Consider the following 26,058-nt stretch of genomic DNA (forward strand, 5'->3'; position numbering starts at 1 on the left):
TATAGCTCCTAGCTACTGTAACTCTGAAATGCCATTTTTCCCTTTCAACGCAGGTTCCATTGTTCTCACACCTCTTTGAAACTCAAATCCTTTCAAATATAAAATATTTCATGTCTCTACTCTGTCTTTGCTTCCGGGTCAATAAAATATAATATTCCCACTTCTATTTACCTATGGAACTCCTGCAAGATGCAAGCATGTTTCTTTTTACTTCTGACTTCTCTTTGAAATGCAAACAAACTCTCAACTTATCTAAAAATGCAAATGTTAGATCTACCTATTTACTTGTACCTCAAACCTAACACCTCTATCCTTTTCATGTTTTTAAACCCCCCATATAATCTGTCTCCTATTAATCTCTGTCTATCTTAATTAAATCATACACACACACACACAGCTTTCCTCACAGAATAACACAATATCCCCCAAAATATTTTTAAAATAACATCCATTTCTCACAATTATGCTAGTGAAATTATGAAATATGAACTAAAATGATGTCACTCTCATCTCAATTACAGTGTATAATTTGTATACCCTGGGAATTTTTGACACATCACACAATTAGAGCCCTGTTTCCTAGAAGGATGCCATTGCAGTGTATAGAAATGTAGAAGGAAATAAATAATAATAAATAAAAACAAATAATTTGTTACTGCAAGTTTTTTAGTATTCATCAAAGCCAATCAAAACATACATTTTCACTGCCTTGTGCTTTTTTAAAGCAATATTCTGTCATCAAATCAAACCCCATTTGGTAAAGGGGGCAATTCACAATACTTTGTCATGAATGCAGCATGCAACAAATCATTTGTCTCAGTAATAATACATTGAGGGTCAGATTATTTTTAAAGCCTGTAAGGTGCTTGACAGGAATCTACAAAGGAAAACACGGCTTGTGAGATATAATTTATTTTCTGCCAGTATCGCTGCTGGTAAGCACAGCCTGATAAAGAGAACAGTTCAGTACATTGTTTGTATTGGCTTAGAAAAGTTATAATTAATTTTCCAGATGGAAAATGGTAATCTTCTCTTCCTTACAAAGCTGCAAATATTTCCCGGAGGTTTTATTTAACATTTCAATACATACCAAATTGAATCAAAAATTATGTCAATTGCTTATTTTTATATTAGTTTCCTTAAACTCGTGGATTTCTTGTGACTTTGTCCATGTAATAGCAGGGAAAAAAACATTTCCTTCAGAGGATATTAGAGGATTATTAGATAAAGCTATGAGGATCTACAGCTTTTAATACTTATGTATCTCCATCTAGAGGTAAAAGGTTGCAGCTACAATGCGGCTGTGTCACAAAAGGCAGATGCCCAAATAAGGAGTGAATCTTATACATTTAAGGATGTATGAAAATGCTGCAAATGGAATTTTTATAGTTACTGGACTAGGCCATGCAATCAACATTTTCCAGGTCTTACATTTAACATGTGCTTCAGAATTTGTTACTGGCTTTTTGGCAAAGAAAATGAAGTAATAACACTATTCATTATTCAAAATAGTTTTACATACAACCATATATACAGTGTGAAATAGAGACATTTGGTAGTATTACTGCTTATTATAATTAACTTAACCTCAATTGAAAACTAGATTTAACCAGTTAGTCAATGCGCAAGAAAATATTGTTGTCAGTCAGTCCAGCCAGAGCCAATGATACGTACAAACTGAAGAAAACAGCTTCCCAATTCATGGTGGGCACTAGGTTCAGGCAGCAGGCGCTCCTCAATCATACTCAGGAACTCTTTGTGGACTACAAGAATGTCTTCAATGTTAGAAAACAATGTCTGAAAGCAAATATCAAAAATTACATTATGCGCAAAGAGCTGTTGAAATTAGCAACTTTGTGTTATGAAATTTATATTGCTTCCCTTGAAGCCAGATTTCTAAAAGCCTAATTTCTCCCATCCACACTACCCCACTGACTCTGCCATCCCACCAACACATTTAACTTCTCTTACATCACTGAAAACAGTAATTAATGCCAAAACATTGTTCCACATGTCCCAGATGCAGTGAGTGCATCACCTAAGTGGTTTTCTTTATTTGTGAACGCTCTCCCATTTTTGACCACAGAGGGCACCATAGCTGAGCTAATTCTGTCTACACCCGCAGCACATCTATGCACTTTCAGGGAACAGTGAACAAATAGAAACAGGGACCCTGGGTGGGTATCTTTTCAGCTCCCTATCAAAAGGGCTTCAAAGGACATGTATAGAGTCTAAACTACTGCCTCAGCTATTCACTCAGTATTGATAATAGGTAACCAACTTGGAGCCTTCTAGATATGTAGGGTTCCTGTAGTGGGTTCATGGTGGAGATAGCTCAAGGGGCTGAACAACCCTCTCCTATTCCTAGTTATACATTTCTTACCTTAACGGTTTCTTCAGTCACGTTCCTGTCAACTCTAGAAGCAGCATGCTGGATCATTCGCTGCAGAAATGCCTGATAAAAATACATATCTGTGTTACATTATCTTTAGATACAGATTGGAGATAGTATTATTAATGCTTTGCTAGTCATATAAATGCTTTACTACCTGTCATGGTAATCCTAATTGTAGCAGTCATGATTGTAAAGACAGGCAAAGTATACTCTGTGGAATGGGTATATTTTCTTCCATTTACTAATTTAGCAAAAAAAAGGTCAGCCTAAGCTTCAAGTGGAAGACCCAATGTATATGTATGCAGACTTTTTTAACTAATAATAGCAAGCAGAGGAAAGCATATTCTAAATTTCAAATGGTTTCTTTCATCAGTTTTACGTTGTTTCATTTTAAGAGGAATCGCTCTCAACATGCTTTAATTTACCTGCAGCATTCTTCTCTTGTATATAATACCGCAGAGGCTGGAGTTGCAGACAATACCATTGGGAGAATTCAATAGATTTAATTACTGTATCAAGTTCAGAATTTAGTTTTACAGTTATAACAAAAACATTTACATATTAATGATTCAGTGGCCATTATAGTCATCAAAATACTAAGATGTACTCTGGAAGACTTGATCTTTGCTAAGGTTCCTTATGTGTGCAAGTGATCCATTAAAAGATAAAAAATCTTTAAGCCTTTCTAATTCATTTTTTTTTATCTCTGCTACAGTACTAAATTGCCCCTAAGTCATAAATGATATTTTATGTGACTGTTAACATGGTAAACTATCCCCCCTCATACTTCTTCACCCATCTGCAGCCATTAGCACGAGTGACCACACTATCCTCCTCCAACCAACACCTCTCCTCAGTTGTCCAGCTGGGTGCACTGCATTCACCTGGTTCTATTATGGTCTGTTTAGCTACAGTTAAATAATCATCTGTAGTGTCTTATCTGCCTGTTCCCACACCATGACCTCTAGTCCCCCAAAAACCGATCCCTCTCCCCTCCCATTTCTTCTCTACACGTTGCCCCTCAGCTACATCTGAAAACAAAATGCCAGGTTCCACATGTATGCCAATGACACCCAACTCTATTTCACAACTATCTTTCTCGACTCCACCACTGTAGCTAAATTGTCAGACTGCTTGTACTGGATAAACAAAAACTACCTCCAATTAATTATTGAGACTGAAGCCATTGGGCAGCTTTTTCCGGTCGACGATCAGGGGCGGGGCCCACTCACCGACGCGTAAAATGACGCGGGGTGACGTCGGGCATGCATCCTGACGTCTCCCCGTGTCATTTAGATTTTCAGTTCGATGGACACGCAGCCGACTCGGCTGCGTGCCCGCCGACCGGCCAACGGCCTGTTAAGGCCATTAAAAAAGTAATTGACATGATTAATGAACCTTAAGGTTGGTGGGCAGGCGAAGAGCCCAAGCGGCCTCCCGAAAAAGCATGAAACCTCATCCACGGGCGGGATGAGGTTTCATGAGGGATTTAAAATTTTCATAATATTTTTAAATAAAAGTAATGGACATGTCCCAGCTCATGTGGCAGTGTCACTACTAAACAGCAACTTGGTTGCACAGAGCTTGAGCATTGCTGGTAAAAAGAGATATGCCCTCAGGTCTGTGTCTATGCCCTCAGCGTTCTCCTGAGCATGCTCGTCCTCAGACTCACTACTGGACTCATCATCTGGGACCTGTGCAGCTGCGTCAAGGTATTCTTCCTCCACTGTGTCTTCGCTTTCCAGTGCCAGATTGTGTAGAGCACAATAATAATACCACTATCAGTGACAAACGATCTGGGGGGTACTGGAGTGCACGCCCTGAACGGTCCAGGCATCGGGTGCGCATCTTGAGAAGACCTATGGCTCTCTCTACCACCACCCTTGTGGAGGCATGGCTCCTATTGTACTGCTGCTCGGCCTCTGTTCGTGGGTGACAGAGAGGGGTCATAAGCCACCTTTTGAGCAGATAGCCCTTGTCACCCAGCAGCCATCCATCCAGCTGGGCTGGAGCACTGGAGAGCCCCGGCACCTGGGAGAGTATCAGGATATAAGCGTCATGGGAGCTGCCAGGGTACCTTGCAAAGACTTGCAAAATCTGCATCCTGTGATCACACACTATCTGCACATTCATGGAGTGGAATCCTTTGCTGTTGATGAAGGCTCCTGGCTCACCCATTGGCGCTTTGATGACCACATGTGTGCAGTCGATGGCACCCTGGATACGGGGAATCCAGCAATCGCTGCAAAGCCTGTGGCTCACTCTGCCTGGCTAGCCTCGTCCATACGGTAATGAATGAAAGTCAATGCATGCCTGAACAGAGCTTCTGTCACCAGATTGACACAACTGTGGACAGCTGATTAGGAGACTCCACAAAGATCCCCCACTGAGCCCTGGAAAGAGCCAGAGGCATAGAAGTTTAGGGCCATCGTGACCTTCAGAGCCACTGGCATGGGGTGTCCACTTACACAGCTGATCTCAGGGCCGGTCCTCTGGAGGTCACTGTTTCCCTTGAGAGATGGAGCCTCCTTCGACATTGCACCTCAGACATACTGAGGTAGCTGCATTGCAGCCTGTAAACCCTGGCAGTAGGATAGTGGCGTCTTCTGCAGCCCCTTCCGCTTTGGACTTCCTGCTGGCCCTGTGCCCCTTGTGCCTGCGCCTCTCCTCCCAAGATCGCTCCCCTGGAAGCTGAATTGGGACACCTGGCCTCCTTCCCCTTCTGGCCCTCTTGTCCTCCTCAGAGGAGGTGCCTCCAGCGGAGACCACAATCCCCTTTACTAGGGTAAGGGAAGGCTGTCTGATACCTGGAAGGCCCCACGTGGTGTGAATCCTTCGGGTCCCTGGAAGACAATGCTGAGTCCTGAACTGAAGCCTCTAAATGCAGCACTGAAGCAAAATGAAGCTGTCCTGTTCACAGAAGCAACCAGCAGCAAGTGATATCAAAAAATACTCATGATTCACTTTGTCAAGCCCATTGACACCTCTTATCCCGCCCATGGATGAGGTTTTGCAAATTGTGGCCTGCCCACCTGCCCGTTTTGCCCGTGCGACGGCCTGAAAATCACACGGGCTACATAAACTCGGAGTCAATTGGTCTCTCAACTACCCACTTAATTAATGGCGGGCACGCCTCCATCTTCATCGCATGCCCACCTAGCGGAATATCACAAGAGTGCGCGTTGACGTCGGGATGCTCATCTGACATCAATGTGCTTTATTTCACGCATGGGCGTATTGGGCCTCCACCCACATGCCAAGGGTAAAATTCTGCACTATGTTTCTATATTTCTCTTGAAAACCTCATTGCTGTGGACTGCCCAGCTCAAACCTAGGCTTCACTGCATTCTTTCTTAGCCCCTCCGCCTCAAAAATATACCTGATTTCTGATATCCCTTTTGCTCCTGGCCTAAAGCTGCTTTTCAGCTCTTTGCAAACTCTTTCTTTCTCTGCCTGTTGAACTCAGGACTTACACCCAGCAACTTGGGTACTTTTAGTTCCAACTCCAAAGACCTTCTGGAAAACTTCCACAGAAAAATGCACAGAATTCCAACCAAATCTCCACCCTGAATTACTCAGCTTCATGGCTACAGAAGTTAGTTGAGATGTTCGATAGATTTTTAGATTTTTTAACTTTTAGCTTCAAAACCAAAAGTCTAGACCTGAGGCCTATGTGAATAATTTAAACTTCTAAACAAGTCAGGGAAATTCTCCTCAGACTTAGCGTCTGCAGTTCCCCAGCTAAATGACGGCCACCTGCCGTTTTATGGCTTTCACCCTCCTACCCCTCACAAGTCCCTTAGAACTGCTACTAGAGGTGTTCTGGCAATTTCTAAAGTCCTTTATTTATTTATTAATTACCTTTAAATTTAATCTTCCCAAAACTAAGTTACCTCAAAAATATTAATATTAGCCATGATTATTATATTATAATAATGAAAATTGTTGTATTATTAGGATATAATTAAATCACTCAGGAACTATACTAAAATAATGCAGCATTTAGCCAATTTGATGCGACTAAGAGGAATAATAAATGTCTATTGGAAAATAAAATTGTCATGTCATTAAACACAGAGAACTCACACTCCACCTATGCTGACAGATGATGGGCTGAAATTAATACATTCAGCATAAACTTTTTTCAATCCACATAGTGAGGACGACTTACAAAAGTTTATGTACAGGAAGCCTGTTCACAAAAAAGGTTTGTAATTATTCTTCTACTTACTGAAAGTCACATTTCAGCTGTCAACTAGCACAGAGATATAGCTCCTAATGACCTATAAAGGTGGACAATCTAACTCAGGATCCCCACCCAATTGTCCTTCCTATACAAACTTAGCCAACAACTTTCTTATGCACGCACAGCCTTGCTGCCTTGACAACGCACATGTGTAAGATAACAGTGTACTGTGGGGATACAATGCCTATGGACTCAAGCTGATAGGGCAATTTTTGCAAAAGGGAAAGGAAGCAAGACTGCTTTAAAGTAACTGGAAATTAATGCTTCAAAGGAATTTAAAAACAGAACAACACTATAATAACCAGCAGAGCCAGATTTACATGTAGGCTAAAGAAAACTGTTTTCTAATTAACGTTGAGCATCAGATTAGTCAGAATCTATTTGAAGTAAAAATCTTCCACACATATCGCACATGACCCTTGTTTGACTTTACTAGTTCTCCAGGATTTTTATTCATTCTAACAGCTGTTTAAATAAAAATATATATAAAATTATATAAATGTATAAAATTTTGGGGAATAAATGATTTCTATATTTCTTCAATTATGATTTTTTTTAAATAATATTTCTTGATCCAGGTGCATTCTCTTCCTGTTTCCATGGTTTTCAGTCACTTTTTGAACTATTTTTAAATGCTTTGGACAATTGAAATAAAAACATTTTGAAATATTAAATTAATTTTTGCCCAAGCCTCCCTTAGTCTTTTTTCCATTTAGTTGCTTTCTCATTAGGGCACAGAGATGGAAACTCTCAGTTGTTAGCATTAGTGTGCCATGTTCATTGGCTACAACATGCACACACCAGGCAATTTTAATGGTTTGTTTTCTCAACATGCTGTGCATTTCCATTGGCCAACAATTTTATTTCTCCTTTGTTCCTCTTGGCCCATTAAAGTCAAATATTGACATTTTAAGTTATGTATTTCTTTCCTCATGGTGATAATTCCTATTCACCAAAAGTAAAGTCTTGTCCTGAGAGACAATGTGATTTTGTGAGATCATTAGACAACAAATGATTGTGCAGCGACTGCATAATGCAACCTTAATGTTTGATAGATTTGATAAAATTGAATTTTTTTTGTTTACTGTAACATTACATACCAGATGTTAAAATACAAGTTACAGACATTCACGGGTGATCCTTCTACTGCTAACTTGCGGAACTATATTTTTTGCTAATCTAACATAGTTGTTAAGAACTAAAGATCTACGCATGGAACAAACCTCTGGGCATAACAGGAAAACTAATAATAAAACTTAGCTATATAAAGTCATCCGAAAAACAGAAGAAATTGTTTTTCTTTATATAAAATCAACAGGGCTAACAAATAGCTGTGTGCTCTTTTCTTTATTCGTCAATTGTGAGCTGATACATTCTTCTTAAATAATCTAATTGCCTGTCAGCTTTTTACCAACAGTTGCCTTCTATGTATTGTTATGGATGGGAAGAGGTAGTAGGATAACTTTTCCTCTTTGTCCTCACCTCTCAGTTCACAACAAGATATACTTTCTACACGGTGTGGTTTTAACTTTTTGAATGTTAAAGAATAGACACAAGCAAGCTTTTTGGTAGGATTAAGTTAGAAGAAAGAATAAATGTTTATTTTACACAGCACCTCATATGTGAACGCAATGAAACACTACCTCCCTCAAACACACAGATACATACACGCAAGAAAAGATGAGTAATAGAGCTGACGCATGCAATTAGATTATTAACAGAATAACAAGAAACAAATCACGTGTCCAAGTTGAAAACATTGCAGGCCTGCAGGGTTTCTCTCTCCTAGTTCTTTAAACTAGAGGTTGGGTTTTCATATGAGGTTGTGGCCAAGTTGCTGTTGAGAAGAAATACAATCTTGCAAGTGAAAGCAAATTAGCCCCTCTGCTCACTGCCTGAGTTGGCTGTCTTTTTAGGCAAGGTTCCTTTCTTCTTGCAGGGGAAATGATGATCTCTCTGTCCTGAGTGCTCCAAGACTGACTTGATCTGGCCTGTCCTTGGAATAATAAGATTTGTTATCTCAAGCCAGTTTCAATTATGTGACCATAAAATCAATACTTCCATTACCCACACAAATGATCTAATGTCATAACCCATTGCTACACAATGGGGAATGAATGGTGGCTGTTCACACTTGTAATAAAATTGTATCTCCACATCTCTCTTTGTTAGGTTTTGAGCTTGCAGATACTGAGTCTGGGGTGACCATTGTATTTGAGTTTCTGTAAATTACCAGTAAATTCCACCAGTGATCTTGCATCGTGGCTGTCTATGCAAGGGAGTGTTCTCCGCACTGTCATTTACATTTTAATGACTTTCCAGAGTAAGCTCGTGTCTGTATGGAAATTACAAAAAGTCACCTGATGACCTGAACTCCATCTTGGATCAAGGTAGATTGTCCAGATTCCATGATGCTTTTGTAAAAAGTAAAAATGTCCATCATCTTCATATGACACAAGGGTGACAGCATTTCAGAGTCTCCCTTTCCAACATTTGTTATTGCAGCATTTGTCTATTCCTTGACAAAACCAACTTCTCTCTTTTATTCTGTAATGCACTGCTTCTCAGCTCTTGCCAGCTAATCTTTAGAAATTTCAAAAGGGTCCTAGCATTCACAGCATCCCAAGAGGAAGTTAAAAATATTGCTTTCAACCAGAAGTGAAGAAGAGAAAGGGATAACTTGTATTACTATCTAGCAATCAGAACATGAAGGAAACTTGCATGCAACAGTGATATATGCTCACTGGAATTAGTTCAGCAATAACATAAATTTTATTATTTTGTACAGGGCAGTTATGCCTTACATTTTATAAACAGGACGAGAGCGACGGAGCAGATAAAACAGTATGAGAGGCGGGAGCAGATAAAACAGCGCGAGAGCGGCAGAGTAGATAAAAGAGCTGGCGCTTCCCCCAGAGCAGGACCTGGAAGCAATGCGAGAGGAGCGGCGGCCTTGCTAAGATTTAAAAAGAGCAGGAGCTGGACTCCGGGCTGAAAGCGGCACGAGGACAGAGCGAGAGCTCCAGGGAGACTCGGGGCTGAAAGCGGCGCAAGGACAGAGCGAGAGTTCTGGGAAGACTCGGGGCTGAAAGCGGCATGAGGACAGAGCGAGAGTTCCAGGGAGACTTGGGGCTGAAAGTGGCACAAGGACTGAGCCAGAGTTCCAGGGAGACTCGGGGCTGAAAGCGGCGCGAGGACAGAGTGAGAGTTCCGGGCAGACTCAGGGCTGAAAGCGGGGCAAGGACAGAGTGAGAGTTCAGAGGAGACTCGAGGCTGAAAGTGGCACAACGCCGTCACAACCCAAAAAGTGACACAACGCAGGGGAGTCAGCTGATTGGTAAGTAGGATCAGGCGAGTGCTTCTACTTCTATTTTTTCCAGTAATTAAACTGCTGCAGTCCATTAGCTTAAACAAAATAAGGTGGGGACTTTGGACTGTAGTGGGAGTGTTTGAAGTGGAATAAGGCCCCTAGTGTAGTTAGTATTCTTTAAAGGGAGTAATTAACGAGCTTAATCTAAAGGGAAGTCATGGCAGCAGAACTCGCACCCGTGATATGCTCCTCCTGCATTTTGAGGGAAGTCATGGACACTTCCAGTGTCCCTGGCGACCATGTGTGCAGGAAGTGTGTCCAGCTGCAGCTACTGGATAGCCACATTTCCGGGATGGACCTGCGGGTGGATTCACTGTGGAGCATCCGCGATGCTGAGATTATCATGGACAGCGCATTCAGCGAGGTGGTCACACAGCAGATAAAGACTGAACAGGGAGAAAGGGAGTGGGTGACCACCAGGCAGAGTAGAGGAAGGCAGGTAGTACAGGAGTCCCCTGTGGCCATCCCCCTCTCTAACAGATATGCCGTTTTAGATACTGTTGGGGGAGACGACTTCTCAGGGGAAAGCAGCAGGAGCCAAGTCCATCGCATCACAGTTGTCTCTGTTGCACAAGAGGAGAGGAAGAAGATTGGCAGGGCTATAGTGATAGGGGAGTCAATAGTAAGGGGAACAGACAGGCATTTCTGCGGCCGCAAAATAGACTCCAGGATGGTATGGTGCCAGGGTCAAGCATGTCTCAGAGAGGCTGCAGGGCATTCTGAATTTGGAGGGTGAACAGCCAGTGGTCGTGGTACATATTGGTACCAACAACATAAATAGAAAAAGGGATGAGGTCCAACAAGCTGAATATAGGGAATTAGGAGGTAACTTAAAAAGTAGGACTTCAAAGGTAAATTCAAAGGTAATCTCAGGGTTACTACCAGTACCATGTGCTAGCGAGAGCAGAAATAACAGGAAATATCAGATGAATACATTGCTGAAGAAATGGTGTAGGGGGAAGGATTCAGATTCCTGGGACATTGGGACTGTTTCTGGGGAAGGTGGGAACAGTACAAACAGGGTAGGTTGCATCCGGGCAGGACCAGGACCAATGTCCTCGGAGGCTGTGGGGGTGGGGGGTGGGGTTTGCTGGTGCAGTCGGGAAGGGTTTAAACTAGAATGTCAGGGGGATGGGAACCTGAGCTGGGCGACAGAGGAGGGGGAAACAAGAATAGAAACAAAAGACAAAAGAAAAGTAAGAAGCAAAAGTGGAAGACAGAAAAAAACAAGAGTGAAAAACAAATGGGGTCATAGTGCAAAATAAAGCTAAGATGACTAACAAGGTTAAACAGACAAGTCTAGAGGCTTTGTATCTTAATGCACGGAGCATTCGCAATAAGGTAGATGCATTAACAGCGCAAATGGATATAAACGGTTATGATATAGTTGCAATTATGGAGACATGGCTGCAGGGTGACCAAGGATGGGAACTGTCCAGGGGTATTCAATATTTAGGAAGGACAGACAAATAGGGAAAGGGGGCGGGGTAGCATTGTTAGTAAAGGAGGAAATCAGTGCAACACTGAGGAAGGATATTGGCTCGGAAAATCATGATATGTAATCTGTTTAGGTAGAAATAAGAAACACCAAGGGGCAGGAAACGTTGGTGGGGGCTTTCTATAGGCCCCCAACAAGTAATGGAGATGTAAAGGAAGGCATTAAGCAGGAAATGAGAGACGCATGCATTAAGGGTACAGCTGTAATCATGGGTGACTTTAATCTATATATAGATTAGACAAACCAAACTAGCAATAACACTGTGGAGGAGGATTTCCTGGAGTGTGTACATGATGGTTTTTTAGAACAATACATTAGGGAACCAACTAGAGAGCAGGCAACCTTAGACTGGGTATTGTGCAATGAGAAAGGGTTAATTAACAATCTTGTTGTGTGGGGTCCCTTGGGGCAGAGCGACCATAAAATGATAGAATTGCTCATTAGGATGGAGAATGAAGAAGTTGAATCCGAAACTAGGGTCCTGAATCTAAATAAAGGGAACTACGAGAGTATGAGGTGCAAGTTGGCAATGATGGGTTGGGGAACCTTACTAAAAGGGTTGACAGTGGATAGGCAATGGCTAATGTTTAAGGAAGAGTGCATGAATTACAACAACTATTCATTCCTGTCTGACACAAAAATAAAACAGGAAAAGTGGCTCGACCATGACTTACAAAAGAAATTAGGGATAGTATTAGATCCAAAGAGGAAGCATATAAAATTGCCAGAAAAAGCAGCAAGCCTGAGGATTGGGAGCAGTTTATAATTCAGCAAAAGCGGACAAAAAGGTTGATCAAGAAGGGGAAAATGGAGCATGAGAGTAAACTTGCAAGGAACATAAAAACTGACTGTAAAGCTTCTATAAATAGGTGGAGAAAAAGATTAGTGAAGACAAATGTAGGTCCCTTACAGTCAGAAATGGGGGAAATTATAATGGGGAACAAAGAAATGGCAGAAGAATTGAACACATATTTTGGTTCTATTTTTACAAAAGAGGACACAAATAATCTCCCAGAAATGTTAGGGAACCAAGGGTCTAGTTTGAGGGAGGAATTGAAGAAAATCAATATTACTAAAAAAAAAGGTGCCAGAGAAATTAACAGGGTTAAAGGCTGAAAAATCCCCAGGGCCTGATAATCTACACCCCAGAGTACTAAAGGAAGTGGCTCTGGAAATATTGGGTGCGTTGGTGGTCATCTTCTAAAATTCTATACTCTCTGGAGCAGTTCCTACAGATTGAAGGGTGGCAAATGTAACCCCATTATTTAAAAAAGGAGGGAGGGAAAAAACAGAAAATTACAGACCAGTTAGCCTAAAATCAGAAGTGGGGAAAATGCTAGAGTCTATTATAAAAGACGTGGTAACAGAACACTTGGAAAGCATTAACGGGATTAGACAAACTCAGCATGGGTTTATGAAAGGGAAATCATGTTTAACTAATCTACTGGAGTTTTTTAAGGATGTAACTAGTAGAATAGATAAGGGAGAACCAGTGTATTTGGATTTCAAGAAGGCTTTTGATAAGGTCCCACATAAGAGGCTAGTGGGCAAAATTAAAGCACATGGGATTGGGGGTAATATACTGGCATGGATTGAGAATTGGTTGACAGACCAGAAACAGAGAGTGGGAATGAATGGGTCTTTTTCCGGGTGGCAGACAGTGACAAGTGGTGTACCGCAGGGATCAGTGCTTGAGCCCCAGCTATTCATGATATATATAAATGAATTGGATGAGGAAACCAAATGCAATGTTTCCAAGTTTGCTGACAACACAAAACTGGGTGGGGTTGTGAGCTGCAAGGAGGATGCAAGGACACTTCAGAGTGATTTAGACAAGTTGTGTGTTTGGTCAAACACATGGCAGATGCAGTATAACGTGGATAAATGTGAAGTTATACGCTTTGGTGTGAAAAACAGAAAGGCAGAGTATTATTTAAATGGTGATATACTGGGAAATGTGGATGTACAAAGGAATCTGGGTGTCGTTATACACCAGTCAATGAAAGTAAACAGGCAGGTGCAGCAAGCAATTAGGAAAGCAAATGGCATGTTGGCCTTCATTGCAAGAGGATTTGAGTTCAGAAGTAGGGATGTCTTACTGCAGTTATACAGGGCCTTGGTGAGACCACAGCTAGAGTATTTCATGCAATTTTGGTCTCCCTACCTTAGAAAGGATATACTTGCCATAGAGGGAGTGCAGCAAAGGTTCACTAGGCTGATACCGGGGATGGCAGGACTGTCGTATGCAGAGAGATTGGGCCTGTATTCACTAGAGTTTAGAAGAAGAGAGAGGATCTGATTGAAACGTATAAAATTCTAACAGGGTTAGACAGACTGGATGCAGGGAGGATGTTTCCCTTGTTTGGGGAGTCTAGAACCAGGGGCCACAGTCTCAGTATACAGGGGAGGCCATTTAGGACTGAGATGAGGAAAAATTTCTTCATTCAGAGGGTGGTCAACCTATGGAATTCTCTACCAGAGAAGGCTGTGGAGGCCAGGTCACTGAGTATATTTAAGAAAGATATTGATAATTTTTTGAATATTAGGGGCACCAAGGTGCATGGAGAGAAAACGGGAATATGGCATTGAGATAGAGGATCAACCATGATCATATTGAAGGGCGGAGCAGGCTCGAAGGGCCGAATGGCCTACACTTGCTCCTAGTCTCTATGTTTGACGAGAAACACATTCAGCTTAGTATTGACCCAAATCGTGTAGTGCAATTCTGGTGTGAAGTCACCCAAATTGAAGTCAGGCAAGTGCTGTGAGTCCAATTGAGGACATTGGGCAGAATTGCCCCAGATTTGCACTGGGAAAAAGGGTGTTTTACCCGCCGGCCACAATAGCGACTTTTCACGTATCATCCCAATCCTGCCTCATTAAGTATGCATTCCCGGGAAACACGGCGTTTCGATGGCGAGCGGGCTCTCATTCGCCTGCCATGCCATCACCTCACCACTTCATCATGTCAGGCACTATGTTTAAAGTGCAGCCATGTGCACATCTCTCAGTGCTTCAAGCCCACGACGACTGCAAAGAAGACATGGCCTCAAAAGACAAAAAGACTACAGCCCCTCAGTTTAATGACGCATCCCTCAAGTACCTACTGGATGCAGTGGAGGCCCACTGTGATGTGCTCTAACCCTGCTCTGGCCGCAGGATAGGCAGCAACATCGCTATTTCAGCATGGAAGGCAGTGGCCGCAGTGGTCAGCGCCAGTGCCCTGCAAAAGAGGACAGCCATCCAGTGCCACAACAGGATGAAAACAGAATTACCTGGAAAAACTCAGCAGGTCTGGCAGCATCGGCGGAGAAGAAAAGAGTTGACGTTTCGAGTCCTCATGACCCTTCAGAGTCATGAGGACTCGAAACGTCAACTCTTTTCTTCTCCGCCGATGCTGCCAGACCTGCTGAGTTTTTCCAGGTAATTCTGTTTTTGTTTTGGATTTCCAGCATCCACAGTAGTTTTTTGTTTTTATGCCACAACAGGATGAATGGTCTCACCCGCTCCACCAAGGTAACTCACTCTTCTCATCATTCTCAACTCACAAACCCATCACACATCCACAGGGATCTCACAAGGGACAAGACCACTAACTCGCAAACACCCTCACATCTTTTTCAGGCTCATATCCTCTGGAGCTCATGTCCTTATCCTGTCCATGTCTCCACTCACCACAAAAACATTCCATGCAGTGCCATGTGTCCTGCTCGCTCCCTCATGCAAGAGAAGCTGGCTCACTTCAGCAGGGAGAGGTCCCAGATCGTGGGTGGAGTGGTCCACATTAGGCCCTTCACTCACTTTGAGGAGCGTGCCATCGTGCTGACTGGTGAGGATATGGACCCTGCCTGCAGCAACGGTCACGTCAGCGACGAAAACCCACCTGAGGATTCTGCACCACATCATCCTTCCCTCAACGCAAATGTGAGTGCTCTCTCTCCTGCTTTTGACTCTGCAGCCATGCACTAATTATCCTTACTTCAGTTCACAGGGAGCTCTGCCAAGTGAGTGACACCCTTAGCCAGCCAGTCCCTCAGTTCCATCCATGTCCTCACCTCCAGCCAAGAGAGCACCTCCTCCATTGAAGAGCTGGAAATAAGCAGCCTGGAAGATCCATCACAGCGCTCACCCACGCCTTCCACCAGCGCAGAAACACACACTTCAGTGGGACCTAGATCTAGAGCAGGCTCGGGTTCACAGTTTGGTGGACTCATGTCCGCAGCAGGAGGAGGCAGGTTCAGCTGAGCTCCATGGCACTTGGAGGACTGCTGGGGAAAAGGCACCTCTGAGGTCTGAGTCAGAGAGCCTCTGGATTTGGCTATCCAACTTATCGTGGAGAGTCAGCAGAAGGTGGGGGAACATCATGCAGGGTTGTTGGAAGCTCGCAACAGAGTTGCACACGAGCCAGAGAAGTGTGTCCACCTGCTCTCTGATGAAGTGGTGCCCACATGTGGGCTTTTGGAGGTCTCCATGGGAAGGAGGCGGATGCCATGGAGACCCTGGTCCAGCAGAACACAGAGATGCGCGCAGACCTGCACTCCACTGCAGTAGCCATGGTTGAGTTCCTACAGTGGCAATGCGAGAGGGAAACGGGGCACCTTGACATCCCCCCAGGTGCTCCATCCCCTCAAGGAGTCAGGCCAGGACTCTCGGGCACTCGAAGGGAGAAGGAGTGGCAACTGAACACCCCTGGCTTATCCACTCAGGAATCTCTGAGTCTGTGTTCTCCCTCTGAGTCGCCTTTGCCTGTGACCCCCTCAACCTCGTCCTCTATCACTGCAGAGGGAGCAGCTGGCCCACAGGAGGACAGCCAAAACAAGCTGGGGCCTCTAAGGCCTCGGGTCTCCAGAGGACCTATGCCAAAGTCAACAGAGCCAACCATTACACAGGCTGTCTCCACCCCTGCTGCGGGTGTCAGGGCAACACCTGGAGTCTAAGGCACTCAAAAGTTAAGAAATTCTGATCACAGTCAGTTGCACGGGTGAACACATTTTGTCACTTTACAATCTGAAAATATATTCACTTTCACTAAATAACATGTAATGGTGTCTTTCAGCTTCATTGACAGGCTTCGCGAGTTCTCCCAATGCATCCCCACCCCAACCCCACTACCCCCAACTAGCAGTTCAGCTGCACGCAGTCAGCCCATGAGTGATTCTAGCGCAAGAAGTATGTGTGTGGCAGGGCCTTTCAGAACCTCATGCAAGCACTGTCCCACACACATGGGTCCTCCCCGTATCACACTCATCTCAATGTCCTGAGCATTTTAAATACTGCCTGCTGGGTTCGCTTTCATCCAAGCTGAGCTGCATCTCCGCCCACCCACTGATCACATGCCCATGCAGCACCTGTTCCCGCCCACCACTACTCTCGTTAAACTTTTGATTTAGCCAGCAGGGTAGTGCTACAATTTTTCTTGCGCTCCCCCATCCTTTCCCCTCCCCCACCCTTTCCCCCCATCAATGTCGACCCCTCCGGCATCCCCTTCCGCCTTCCCACTGTAACCTACCAGCCACAGCCTTTTCTGTCGGGGATGTCCTGGTGAACGTGCACATTCCCTTCCTTCCCGAAAATCCCACCCCCATCCACATTAACCTCCCCAACCTCCTGCTTCCCATCTCCAGTGTCCGTGTCTGCCTCCGAATCCCCACCAATCATCCTCACCGCCCCTTCTACCGACAACATCGCACCCTAACCCTCCCACCCTACCGCCTCACTATTCTATTCTACCACGTCCAACCTCAGTTCATTCCCCAGGAGGCAGTCATGAGCTCAAAAGAGCCCTCCCTTGCACGTTCACCTGGACATGTCCCCCATCCAAACTCCTTCCCCCCTTGGATCTCCTTACCCCTTGGCACACCTTCCTCTCTTCAAACTCCTTTCCCCACCACAGGCTCCTCCACCCCACGTTAGTCCTTCCCTCTTCCTGACTCCTTCCTCCACCCTTACTTCTTCCACCACCCTTCTTCCTTCCCCTCTCCGGACTCCTTCCTCCACACTTATTTCATCCTCCACCCTTACACCTTCCCCTCTCCAGACTTCTTCCTCTCCCAGACTCCTTCCCTCCTCGAGCTCCTTCCGTACACCTTCCTCCCCCTTACAACTACCTCCCCAGTTGCCATCTTTATCTCCCAATGCCCCCTCCTCCCCCCATACTCCATCCCCCAACCCTCTCCTCCCCCGAGCCTTAACCTGTTATGATATGGCAGGTGGTATTTGCCAGGCTGACCAAATCTACAAGGGAAACTTGGCCACGCTATCACAATGATTTAGCAATTTGTATTCATCATGAGACGGCTTGTGCACTGAAGTCAGAAGTAATGAGTCCACTACCACCTTTAGAGATTTTAATGATCAAAATTAAAACATTTATTCACAAAAGAAGAAAAAATTTACACACATAAGATTACAATTACACTTAACCAAATACCCAAATACACACCCGCTCTAAGGTAACAGTCCAAACAGCTTCCAAATTTATAAAGTCATCCAGCAATATTACCACAAGAAAACACTCAACGATGGACTTCCAAAGGCTTGGAACACAACTTTGGTTACTGGAACAGCAACCTTCTTCAGGGTGGCTAGAGGCTTTTTCTCCAAGTCTGTTTCAAACTGTCGCCTCCAAGATCTCACATGGCCACACCTCCCACAGTCTTCCATCCTTCTTCAAATATATTTCTCTTTTTTCGATCTGTAAATCCCATTGTTTCAACTTGCCTTTAGAAGTTACTTTCCCCAGAATAGAAAAATCTTTCATGTTATCACTATGGTCAGCACTTTTGGGAAAAATCAACGTAATAACCTTGCTTTATTTATCTTGCCAGTTGTAAACATTTTCCATGTCCCTTTGAAAATCAAACACTTCTCCACTTATCTAAAAATGCAAATCTCATTCACACTGTCTCTACTGAGACCTCACATTCTTACTCATCTCCATTTCGAATGCCCGTTTTACACCTAACTTCTTTTGGTAATTTAAGCCTTACAGTCTAAGCGTCTCTAGATTAATTAAATCACACACACATACACACACACAAAGTCTGCTTTAAAATATTCCACAGTAATATTACGAAAAATATGAGTTCCTTGACAAACCCCACGATGCCTTCGTACCCCCCCCACCATCTCTACCCCCGCCAACGCCTTCGTTCCCCCCTCCAAACCTCACCACACTGACACCTTAATCTCCCTGTTCTCAACCTCAACCCCCAACACACCTTCCTCTCCCACTCGATCCTAGAACTTCCTCTGCCACCCCCCAGTACATCTGCCTCTCCCAAACACAGCTGGACCTTCCCCTCCACCTCCTCAACCATCATCCGTTGTGAGCAGACCCTCAACGGTGATTTTCCACCTTCCGTGAGCTGCTTTGCGGCGGAGCCATGTCCATCAGAATCCACCCAGCATGCGACGGATGTTCTTCCAGGGTCCTGTTGCTGTCGGGCTCTAGCATCTTCTGCTCCTCGGGTGTCCGCGATATGAGCAAGGCCTTGACAGTAAGTCCCAACTTCTGCAAGTCACAACAAAAACAGAAGTACCTGGAAAAACTCAGCAGGTCTGGCAGCATCTGTAGAGAGGAGCACAGTTAACATTTCGAGTCTGCATGACTCTGCAAGTCACACTTGTCAAGGCGTGTTCTGCACCAGTGTGGGTGGATGATCCAGCAAGAGAGGATGATTCTGGTAGGATGGGCCTGTGATATGCAGATGTGTTACAATGACATCTGACGGCAGGAAATGCGGACTGTCATTGACGGGCAGAGCGGACAATTGCAAACTGGTTTCATGATGTCGTGAAACCGATTTTAGGCCTTGTCGCCATATTGCCCGCTCATACCACCAAACACGCCCGACGCCAGTGGGCATGGAAAATTCTGCCCATAATCTCATACTGCTTTGCTTTCGCACTGGTTTTTGAGCTTTGAGCCATTTGGAAACGTTCAATGTTAACTTAGCAAATTTAAGAGCCAATGAAACATCTTCAATAACGCACAAGAATTCTCCCAATGAGCAATAAATGTATTCAAATTTAAATATTGTAATAACAAAAAGAAAGTCAGAATTATTTCACTGACTGTAAGATTCACTTACACAAATGACTATTTTCTCACTCAATCAAAAAATTCCACAAAAATGGAACAGAGGCCTCAAATAATATGGGCCTCAGAAGTCTCAATTGAGCAAACAAAGCAGTGACATTACTTTCTTTAGCACTACAGGCCAGAGAAAAGGAGCATAGAATGCTCTGTGGAAGGTGACATAGCATGTTAATACAGAGAGCAATACCCAAAAGGAGCTGGGTGTCTAAGTGACTAAGATGTCTAAATATCAGATCAAATCAGCCAAGGTAGGCTGACTCACCGGTTCCTTTCATTAACTAGCTATGGCACAAAGTGGTTCCTGCCCCTCATTTTAACTAACAGTATTTTCATTTCTTATCATCCATAGATTTTCTATACCAGACAAACTGTGTACCAGCAACAAGACCTGTAATTTCAGTCATATCTTTAATGAGATTCATCTCATCTGAACATAATTGTGTGATGCACATTCGCATGTATGGGATTGTAATCACTGTAGGATGGCACTTCGTTCTCAAGTTCTGTCGTTCCACCTGCTTCAAGCCCTGAACTCCTCTTCTCAGTTTAGAAGAACAAATGGACCCTCCAGGTACAAAAACCATTTTCTCGGTAGGTTCACAAATAAGTAAAGGGTCACTTCACTCCCAAATGGTTGCAACTGACACACAGCACTCACCCACCTTAGATACTGCTGCATCACAGCAAACACTGAGCAGAAGTATTTCATGTAAATCACACATCTTCACCAAAGGGCATCCTGGGTTATGATGACACACCCATGTCACATTGCCCATATCTACTGCCAGAGGGAAAACAGGAACTGTAGTTAAAATGATCTGTCAGATATGGAGGCTGGTGTGGGAGAAGATGAACCATGTATTGACCTGCATTAGTCGATGCTGATGATCATAATTAAACTTCACTTTCAGGAATTAACACATTTGCAGTTTATGTAGATGGATTAATTCTGGTTAGAAGTCCATATGGCCACATCTGTGCCACCAATTATTTTCTGTTCCCTGGGAAATCTTGTAATTTGTAATGTTAGGGACTAGAGTCAGTTTAAGTAAGTTATAATTGCATTTAGGAATGGGTGTTAGGAATGAGTTTTAGCTTTAAAGTTTAAGTTCGACTTGTATTTCTGTGTTTGTGTGTTAAGAAAAGGTCAAGCTGAGGTTTAGTCTCACTTTAAAAGGTGAAACCTGGGAGTTAGTTTAATTTTTGAGGGAGACAGCAGGTCTACACCTGTTTGTATACCTGCATTTCTAATGAGTTTTACAATTCTTGGGGAGAAGTTAAAGCAAACACAAGAATAGACAGGAGTCCAAAGAGGCAGGCCCCACCCACACACACACAGAAAAAACTAAAAGAGAAAGCAGTTCAAGTTTAGTTGAAAGTAGCTGCCAGAGAGAGACTGGAGCAAAGGGACAGACAGCAAGTCCCAAGCTAAAGAAGAAAGTCCCTAAATCCATGGGAACGGAACAAGAAAGACCTCAAGAAGACCTTCTAGTCAAAGGAAGGACTGGAACTTGGAAAAGATCCTGTTAAATGCAGTTAAGAGCAAGGAGCAAAGGAAGGCTCCAAGCTTCCAGCTCAAAGAGACAAAAGTTGCATGAAGCAGATTTAAAGCCATATACAGGCTTAGAACCATAGAACCATAGAACATTACAGCACAGAAAACAGGCCATTTGGCCCTTCTAGTCTGTGCCGAAATATTATTCCGCTAGTCCCATTGACCTGCACCTAGTCCATAACCCTCCAGACCTCTCCCATCCATGTATCCATCTAATTTATTCTTAAAACTTAAGAGTGAGCCCGCATTTACCACGTCAGATGGTAGCTTGTTCCACACTCTCATCACTCTCTAAGTGAAGAAGATCCCCCTAAACCTTTCCCCTTTCACCCTAAAGCCATGTCCTCTCGTGTTTATTTCTCCTAATCTAAGTGGAAAGAGCCTACTCACATTTACTCTGTCTATACCCCTCACAATTTTGTAAACTTCTATCAAATCTCCCCATATTCTTCTATGCTCCAAGGAATAAAGTCCTAACCTGTTTAATCTTTCCCTGTAACTCAACTCCTTAAGACCCAGCAACACCCTAGTAAATCTTCTCTGCACTCTCTCAATCTTACTGATATCCTTCCTGTAGTTAGGCGACCAGAACTGCACACAATACTCCAAAGTTGGCCTCACTAATGTCTCATACAACCTCACCATAACATCCCAACTCCTATACTCAATACTTTGTTTTATGAAGGCCAGTATGCCAAAAGCTTTCTTTACAACCTTGTCTACCTGTGACGCCACTTTCAGGGAATTATGTATGTGAACTCCCAGGTCCCTTTGTTCCTCCGCACTCCTCAGTGCCCTACCATTTACTGTGTACGTCCTACCTTGGTTTGACCTTCGAAAATGTAACACCTCACACTTTTCCACATTAAATTCCATCTGCCATTTTCTGGCCCATTTTTCCAGTTGGTCCAGATCTCTCTGCAAGCTTTGAAAGCCTTCCTCGCTGTCCACAACACCTCCAATCTTAGTGTCATCAGCAAACTTGCTGATCCAATTCATCACATTATCATCCAAATCATTGATATAGACAACAAACAACAATGGTCCCAGTACAGATCCCTGAGGCACACCACTAGTCACAGACCTCCAGTCTAAGAAGCAATCAACCACTACCACTCTCTGTCTTCTCCCACACAGCCATTTTCGAATCTAGTTTACAACCTCTCAATGGATACCAAGTGTCTGAACCTTCTGAACTAACCTCCCATGTGGGACCTTGTCAAAGGCCTTACTAAAGTCCATGTAGACAACATCCACAGCCTTTCCTTCATCTACTTTCTTGGTAACTCCCTCGAAAAACTCTACAATGTTCGTTAAACACGACCTACCATGCACAAAGCCATGCTGACTATCCTTAATCAGCCCTTGGCTGTCCAAATAATTATATATCCGATCTCTCAGAACACCTTCCAATAATTTACCTACTACTGATGTCAGGCTCACTGGCCTGTAATTACCTGGTTTACTTTTGGAGCCTTTTTTAAACAACAGAACAACATGAGCTACCCTCCAATCCTCCGGCACCTCACCCGTGGCTAAGGACATTTTAAATATTTCTGTCAGGGCCACTGCAATTTCTACACTAGTCTCCCTCAAGGTCCGAGGGAATATCATGTCAGGCCCGGGGGATTTATCTACCTTTATTCGCTGTAAGGCAGCAAGCACCTCCTCCTCTTTAATCTCTATATGTTCCATGAAACTACTGCTTGTTTCCCTTCCTTCCTTATACACTATGCCAGTTTCCTGAGTAAATACTGATGCAAAAAAACTGTTTAAGATCTCCCCCATCTCATGAGGCTCCACACATAGACGACCACTCTGATCTTCAAGGGGACCAATTGTGTCCCTTACTATCCTTTTACTCTTAATATACTTGTAGAAACCCTTCGAGTTTACCTTCACATTATCTGCCAAAGCAACTTCATGTCTTCTTTTTGCCTTCCTGATTTCCTTTTTTAGTATTTTCTTACATTTTCTATACTCTACAAGTACCTCATTTGCTTCTTGTTGCCTATACCTGCTATACACCTCTCTCTTCTTCTTAACCAGATCGCCAATATCCCTTGAAAACCAAGGTTCCCTATGCCTGTTAACTTTGCCTTTAATCCTGACAGGAACATGCAAACTCAGCACTCTCAAAATTTCACCTTTGAGAAAAGTCAAAAGTCAAAAGTTTCACGTTTGTGAAAAGTCAGAAGGTTAAAGGAGGCAGCTGAAGGTCTGTAACTCTCTGCGATGGGCATGTGAAGCTGTGGTGTACTGTTGACGGCTCAATCAGTGAGAGTGTGTGGAAGACAGCTTGGATGCATGTGGTGACCCAGGGGAGAGGAACATTGGAAGGAGAGTTTGAAACCCTGGAGGTGAACCCTTGCAGAAGGTATCTGAGAGAAAACAGATTTGGCAGAAAATTCCAAAGCGAGTTCTTGGAGAGTGGCGATTGGAAACCCTCATGTGAAAGATGGAGTTCAGTGAGACTGGTTGGCTCACGGTTTGGCAAGTGTCCGGGGAGAGTTGTTGAGAGATTGAAAGCATCTGTTTGAGGTGACATCTGTCACTTGGTTTCATAGTGTGGTGTGCCTGACCACAGGTTGCCAATTGGTTTACATGGACTGTGTACTTACTGTGAACATTAGAGTATAAGATAGTTTTTGCAACTTGCGTTATCCTTACAAATCTGTATATATCTGTAAAGGTATAATTGTGGGTGAAGGAGTAATGTAATATAGTTCATCTTTTCTTGTTTATTAAGCATTTTATTATTTTGTTAAAAGTTCATCAGCTGACTCTTGTGACTCTGTTCCACATACCTAAACAAAAAATAAAAGTTAGGATCTATCAAGCCGACTTCCAACCTGGGATCAGGCTTGACCAGTAGTAACATCAGCTGGGATCATAACAGTAACAATATGCAGGGCTCTTACATGCTTCTGTTGATTATCAAAGAGGAATGAGATGAATCAGTTTGCTTTTGCAAACAAAGCATTGCCCAGCAGTTTTATTTACATTCCCATTTCTCACTGAATTAATTATGTGACTGATGTCCCCTGAGATACCCTGGAAGAATCTAATTTATGAAAATTGATAGATGCACTGATCTTGTCAGCCAGCAACAGTGCCATGCCTGAGGTGGAATTCAGCTGAAGGTCTATTTGTAGCATACAACTTCACTTGGTCACAGTCTCTATCACAAAGCACTGCCTGTGGAGAAGATTTCTTAGACTAATTGATTTTAGTGCATTTTTGTGGATAGATATGAGATGCAATAAGCAACCTCACATTGACATTCCCATTAAAACACTCAATGCTACTCATGCTATTAGTTGAAATGGTATTGACAACATAAAGCTAACCCCCACCCGCCTACCTACCCAATAAGCTACTGTAGGTTGAAAAGCTGGGAAACATAAAAATGGCAATGCAATTTTAAAATGACAGTCTTTTAATAATGGACACCAGCAGACATGCTTAATGCACAGCAACACCCCAGTACTGAAGACAGGACATTACATATGCCTTTATATGCCTGCATGTAAATTTACTACTGCAGTGAAGCTACCAATTGATTTTGGTAGGAATCTTGAGCCTTCAAATCCCCCCAACCATAAGTTGTTAAGCAGAATGATATGGACAAATAGCCAGTGAACACATTGTTCACACTGAATTCTGACACTTCCCCACTGAGTTTAGAGCACCACTGATCACATAAGCTGTCAGAAATCACACCTAAATTGAAATGTTTAAAGTTCTATCAACCAACAAACATCACTGACCAGTTCTTGGGAGGTTCTTTCAATGGAAAAAGCTAAGTGTGTCAAGTGACCCCTCTGACCTCTCACCACTAATGTATTCCGATCAATCCCAACCATTCTGATCTCTCTCTCTGCATTATGAATACAACTATGGTCATTCCAAATCTGAGCTCTAAGTCATTCAACCTTAAAAGCAAATATGTTCTCTTACATGCTCTTACTCTTCCACACATCCACATTGTGTTTAAATTAAAATGCATTGCAATCTCCCACTCCATTATGCTCTTTTCCAAGGCTTCTAAACTGTGGATCTGATTGCCTTCCTTAATTTTTCATTTCTTCTACAGTTTTAAGATTTTTAAACTCAAGCAGGTCTTACCTCACTGCATTGTGTCCAGTGGCCACAAAGCCAGGGAACATGCTAAGAAAGCTGTCAAGATCATACTAACCAACAGCACCATTGCTGGTTCAAGAATGCATGTTGCAAAGCTTTGCCAGCCACCCAGTTTACTCTGTCTCCTAAAGAGCAATCAACCTCACGATTCTTTCTTAGTTTAAAATTTATGGCCAAACTCAAGGTTTAACTTCCAACTGGAACTTCTATCATTATGATTAACGGGTTACACCAAATATCCTTCCAACATAACCCAGCCTCATGATGTACGTTCATATCTTCACATTAATGAGGGAAGTAGGTTGGACACGGGGACTGACACTACCTTTACCAACTGGCTTTATGGAATAAAACATGGTAGCAGAGAAGGATTATTACAGCAGAAGACAGAATTGTAACAGCAATAATCCCAGGAATGCCCAAGGAATAGTTAATAGGTGTGCAGACTTCAGGCGTGACGCAAAGTATCATTATACGATTAACATTCCAAAGGGGAAAGACAGGATCCTGAAAATGGCACACGTCACAGAGCATTATGAGAAAGAAGGTCAAGATGATGATAATCTGTACAAATTATATTGGTTGCAAAGAGTCCTGTGATGAACATGTTAGTCACGGACTAGTTTAACTACGATAGTGCTTGCACTTCAACATAATGCAGAGCAGGCTGTTTGAAATGTTACTTTGATTCACTAGGCAGTGAGGATAGATGCAAAGTTAAGGAAAATAAAGGTACTATGTGCTTCAGGT

General features: G+C 43.2%; 1 protein-coding gene across 3 annotated transcripts in view; it reads right to left on the reverse strand.

The window, feature by feature from the left end:
- Nucleotides 1-26,058, reverse strand: part of prex2 (phosphatidylinositol-3,4,5-trisphosphate-dependent Rac exchange factor 2) — a 675,068-nt gene that overhangs the window by 505,700 nt on the left and 143,310 nt on the right. For all 3 annotated transcript variants that reach the window (XM_078540383.1, XM_078540384.1, XM_078540381.1), the window contains exons 2-3: nucleotides 2,384-2,455; nucleotides 1,675-1,797 (exon numbers count right to left, since the gene is read on the reverse strand). In XM_078540383.1, the coding sequence (XP_078396509.1) occupies nucleotides 1,675-1,797; nucleotides 2,384-2,455 (195 nt within the window). The remainder of the gene's footprint in view (nucleotides 1-1,674; nucleotides 1,798-2,383; nucleotides 2,456-26,058) is intronic.

The sequence above is a fragment of the Cetorhinus maximus genome, chromosome 4 (assembly GCF_964194155.1).
Source record: "Cetorhinus maximus chromosome 4, sCetMax3.hap1.1, whole genome shotgun sequence".
NCBI classification, from domain to species: Eukaryota; Metazoa; Chordata; class Chondrichthyes; order Lamniformes; family Cetorhinidae; genus Cetorhinus; species Cetorhinus maximus.